Raw genomic sequence first — 5,832 nt, forward strand, 5'->3', positions numbered from 1 at the left:
ATATATATATATATATATGGCTAAATTACAATTTTGGTCCCTCTAATTTGGTCAATTCACGAAATCAGTCCTGCAATTTATTTTTTAAACAATTTTGGCCCCCCATGTCCATTTTTCGTCCAAAAAATGCTGATTTTTTCAATTTTTTGTATTTATGGGATACTTTCTGAACGAGAGAGAACGTAGAGATTGTTTTTTGGAGAATGAAAGAAATGAACGAACAAGTTGGGGAAAAAATGACGATCATAGAAGACGATTAAAGGAAGAAAACGTGGTCAATAATTAATATTTCTTATTCTAAGTCAATAAAAATACACTACGTATCTAAAAAATAGTACACAACGGTGTTTTTTGAATGAAAAATGGACATGGGGGACCAAAACTGTTTAAAAAATAAATAGGAGGATTGATTTGATGAATTGGCCAAAATAGGGGGACCAAAACTGTAATTTAACCTAAATATATATATATAACTTTAATATTTAAATTATTATTTAAAAATAATATAAAAAATATTAATGGAATAATAGCCACAATATTTTTTTAATTACATCATTTTATATAAATAGTATCTATATAAACTATTCGTTTAATTCTAAAATAATTTTAATATTTATAACATTAAATTGTTACAATATATTAATGTTAAATTATTAATTATTATATAAAATATAAAAACACTTTTATTTGGTTCCGTTAATATTAACATTTTTATGTAATTAAAAATAAATCAAATTAAAACTAAATAAAAACTATATTAATTAATTTAAAACTAGTTTAATTTATTTATTTAAATTATAATTAATTAAACTAATTTAAACTAAAACTAAATTAATTTAGTTTATAATAATTTAGTTTAGTTTAATTTAGTTTATATTTTATAATTTAATTAACTATAATAGTAAAATAAATATTAATTATTATTTTGTTATTTAACTAATATTAACTAGTAACTAATAACATTAATTATTAACTAATAAATATTAACTAATAATTAATAATTATTAACTAATAAATATTAACTAATAACTAATAATTATTAACTAAATATTAATTAATAATGTAAATATTAACTATTAATTAATACTATATTTTATAATTTTATTAATTAATATATTAACTAATAAAGTTTAGAGTAATCAATTAGTAGTAACTGTTATATTTTAAGTAAGGCAATTACTTTACAAAAACCAAGGCACAACCTAACCTATAAGTATGTTCTGAGCAATTTACCTTATTTTAATTCATACCTGCTTTTGGATTTTAGGTTCAACATCCCATAAAATCAATAAGAAATACATAAAAATGTCAATTAAGTCAGCCACAGCATTAAAAAAAATAATAATAAATTAAAATAAGATTATCACGTCATTAATTTATTATCCAAAAAAAACAATTCAAACATTTTTTTTAAGTAAAAGGAAAAATTCTATCCAAATCTAAATATAAAAATAAAATAAAAAAAACTATTATGTACACCCGTAAACAAATCAACAACTTAAAAAAAAAAAAAACAGAAGAATTATTGAACACTGATATCCATAACTTTGGAATAGCTAACAACCTTAGGAATGGTTATGTAAAGAACACCATCCTTAACCTCAGCCTTAATATCCTCAAACTTCACATTCTCCGGCAAAGCAATTCTACCACTATACCTACCATAGCTATTTGAACCCCATTCTTCATCTTCTTCGTTCTTCTTCTTGTTGGAACCTTTTTCAGCTTTAACCACTACCATCTTCTCTTCCACCCACACTTTCACATCCTCCTTGTTCATACCAGGCATATCAAACCTCAGCTTGTATTCTTCTTCTCCTTCTTTAATCTCCCATGGTGCTCTTCCCCTCCTTCTATACCCACCTACTCCTTCACTCGGTAGAGGTGATGAAGGCCACTCAATCGTGCTCATTGCAAATGGATCCTCCATCATTCTTTCCATTGTTTCCAACATCTCTTGAACCGTTCTCGCCGTAGGAAACCGGTCCCATGTCGGTATGGAAGGAAAAGGAACTAGTCTCTTTTTGAGTTGAGGCTGGTGGTTTGATATTGGGACATGGTCGAGTTTTTCTCTTGCGTCTTCTGTCATGGCTCTGAGGGGTTTCAGCTTTTGTAATGAAGGGAAGTGAGTTGGTTTCAATGAAGTCTTGGAAATTATGGCTTGGTAATTAAGACCAATATTTGAGGATAATGTTTGTGACATTTTCTTGTCGAGACTCGAGAGGTGAAGAGTATTGGTGCTTGTTTTTTTGATGAAGTAAGAATGTTTAGTTTGTGAAATATATACAAATTTGGAAACGAGTGATGGAGAGTTCTGGAAAGTATGATATGGATTGCTTAGTCGGCAGCACCAGCTGGTGGGACCTGAGGTCGTGTAGTATTCCAGTTTCCAGACATTTCGAGAACCATGCATGTTATAGTGGAATAAGATAGTTACAATAGGATGAATGTGAGATAAAGTTTAATCTGTTAAATGAAAGGTTGAACTTGCATGCACCACAGCTTAATTTTGTGGTTATATTCCATTTTCTAAATTAACATTTTGTAAGTGTTCATTCGGGTTTGTGTTTGGATTGATTGATTAATACATTCCCACACCAGTTGTATGGATGAAAGGTGGCCATTTGTTTTTGTTTTTTATATTGAGTTATTTTATAATGTAATGTGGACTAACTTATTTCACCTCACTAGCCATTTGCCAAATGGTTTTTTTTTTGGATGCTTTTTAAATAAAAAATAAATAAAATAATCTAATAATAATAATTAAGATAAGAGAGAGGGGAATATTAGAGAGATGGACAGAAATACAGTTCATACATTTTCCTTTTTAAAGTTTCTAAAGTCAAATTTTTTTTTTTTTTTTTTTTGTATATAAGCAAATAAGTTATATTAACGCAAACACAAGGGGTACTTAGTCCTAATAAAACCAAAAGAAAAGGAGTATTTTTCGTATTTAGTTTTGGAGTAATGATATTCATACACTTAATTGTTATACTAATACTTACACCTAATAGTATTTTACATTAGTCACTAAATTTGATTAATGCAGTGTAAAAATTTGGTTAATGCAGTAATAAAGTTGGTTAATCTAACATTCAGGTATTTAAAATAATTTTTAGCAGTCACCAAACTTGGTTAATGCAATGTAAAAATTTGGTTAATGCAGTAATAAAGTTGATTATGCAACTTTCAAGTATTAAAAATATTTTTTAGCAGTCATCAAACTTGGTTAATGCAGTGTAAAAACTTGATTAATGCAGTAATGAAGTTGGTTAATGCACGTCCAGGTATTAAAAATAAACGTTCGTACATGAGTAGTTTTCGTCCATACATAAATAGTATTCGTCTGTACATGAGCACTGTCGTCCGTGCATGAACAGTGTCGTCCGTACATACGGTGTAGGTGTAAGATTTGGTGTAAGAATAACATTTCTGTTAATTTTAAGCAGTGTTATATTGACACTCAAATTCTAACACCGTAGATATACATTAAGTTTCATTTTAAGTTGGCACATATTTTAATGTATACAAAAATAATAAATAAAAGGAAGAAGTATATTGTATAGTATATTTTATGGTGTATATGTTAAAAATTAGTGTAAGCCTATCATTTCTCTTTAATTTTATACATAAACAACAATCCAATTAATTGGTGTGCGTGTGTGTGATCTAGCGGTGAAACGCTTGGGTCTTGAGAGTGTGCTCCTCTCAAGGGCTCAGGTTTGAAACCCGCTAGATACAAATTGCTTATTAAAAAAAAACAATCCAATTAATTGGCATACGAAAATCAATATCAAAATCAACATATAAAATCATATATTTATTGCATTATAGGAATTTAGTTTCACACAAATCTTTCTTAACCTCGTTAAGCATCAACAATTGTAAAAAAGATAGAAAATCTAGAGGAGAGTGAGAATCTTTATCTACCCTTCATGCATTTGACATCAATAGTGTAATTTCCCTGCCTTAATTTTCAACAAAGATCCAAGCTTTGGTTATGCCTTATTCCTCTCTCTCAAACCCTTGTTTTGCCTCTTCCCACAATGTCCTATTTCTCCTAATTTTCTGTACTCAAAGGCTCCACTAAACCTTCTTTATATATTAACCTAATTCTTTATTTTTAATTATTTCACCTTGGCCTCAACTTACCTATATTTCTCAACACTTTACCCCATATTTTCATTATTCCTACTTTCCGCCCAAATCTCATTCTCCTATATTTCTAATTAATTAAAAATCTAATAAATCCCAAAAAATACCAAATAATTTATATAGACATTTCAACACTTAGATAAAATCAAATAAGGCATTTAAAATTCAATTAAATAAATTAATCAAAAAATTCGAGGCACTACAACTCTCCCCCACTTAAAGAATTTTCGCCCTCGAAAATTACGTGAACGAAAATGCTCTGCATAAGACTCTGGTATCCGACTCTCGGCTCCCACATTATGTTTCCTCCAGCAAGTCCTCCCCACACTACCTTCACCAAAACAATCTCTTTACCTCTTATCTCTCAAGTGTTTCACTTATTGGTCTTCAATCCATAAAGGTGATGCCTCGACAGTCAAGTTCTCTCTCACTTGCACATCATCCAATTGGATCACATGAGATGGATCATCAATATACTTCTAAAGTTGAGACACATGAAAGACACTATGAAGATTTGAAAGAGAAGGTGGTAAAGCAACTCTGTAGGCCACTTCTCTCAATCTTTTCAAAATCTGATAAGCACCAATGAAACGAGGCATAACTTTTCGAGACTTCAATGCACGACCAACACTAGTCACCGGAGTGACTCTCAAGAACACATGATCTCCCTCCTATGATTCAATTTCCTTCATTCACTTATCATGGTAACACTTATGTCAGCTCTGGGATGCTTTCATCTTCTCCTGAATTATCTTAATCTCTTCACTTGTCTGTTGAATGATTTATGGTCCAAGTACCTCACTTACACCAGATTCATACCAACACAAAGATGTTCTACATCCCCTACCATACAAAGATTCAAAAGGAGCCATTCAATTACTAGAATGGTAACTTTTGTTATAAGTAAACTCAATAAACGACAAGTACGTATCCTAACTACCTCCTGGCTCCAAAAAATAAGCTCTCAACAAATCTTCTAACGGCTAAATAATCCTCTTTGTCTTACTTTCCGTCTGCAAATAGTAGGCAGAACTTAACCTCAATTTAGGTCACAAGGCTTCCTGCAAGCTCTCCCAAAACCTTGATGTGAACCATGGATCTCTATCTGATACAATGCTCGAAGGAATACCATGCAACTTAACTATATGCTCAATATAAATTCCAGCTAGATTTGTAACAGATTACTGATCTTTATTAGAATGAAATGAGAGGACTTAAACCATTTATCCATAACAACCCAAATCGAATCACTCCCCCATTCGGGATCTTCAGCAAACTCGTCACAAAGTCCATAGAGATGTTATTTTATTTCCACTCAGGAATACTCAGCAAATGCATCAACCCGAACGGTTTTTGATGTTCAATTTTTGACTTCTGGCAAGTCAAACAAGAATACACAAACTCTAAAATATCCTTTTACATACATGGCCACCAAAACATCTTCTTAACGTCTTGATACATTTTAGTAGCTCCAGGATGAATACTCCGACTACTCTTGTGACCTTCTTCAAGAATTCTCTTCTTAAGATCTGGAAAATCAGGCATGCAAACTCTGAGCCAAAACTTCAAGATCCCATTCTCATCAACTTTAAATTCCTCTTCTTTACCTTGGTTAACTAGTACCAAGCAGTCAACTAATTCCACATCCAATTTTTGACTTTCTCCGATTTCCTCTAG

General features: G+C 30.8%; 1 protein-coding gene across 1 annotated transcript; it reads right to left on the reverse strand.

Annotated features, from left to right (window-relative positions):
- Positions 1-1,348: 1,348 nt before the first annotated feature.
- Positions 1,349-2,497, reverse strand: LOC131655797 (heat shock protein 21, chloroplastic-like). The gene has a single exon (XM_058925602.1). It carries the CDS (start codon positions 2,411-2,413, stop codon positions 1,523-1,525), a length of 891 nt encoding a protein of 296 aa, XP_058781585.1. The 5' UTR covers positions 2,414-2,497; the 3' UTR covers positions 1,349-1,522.
- Between the last annotated feature and the right edge of the window lie 3,335 nt (positions 2,498-5,832).

Source organism: Vicia villosa, linkage group LG3 (assembly GCF_029867415.1).
Source record: "Vicia villosa cultivar HV-30 ecotype Madison, WI linkage group LG3, Vvil1.0, whole genome shotgun sequence".
Classification (NCBI taxonomy): Eukaryota; Viridiplantae; Streptophyta; class Magnoliopsida; order Fabales; family Fabaceae; genus Vicia; species Vicia villosa.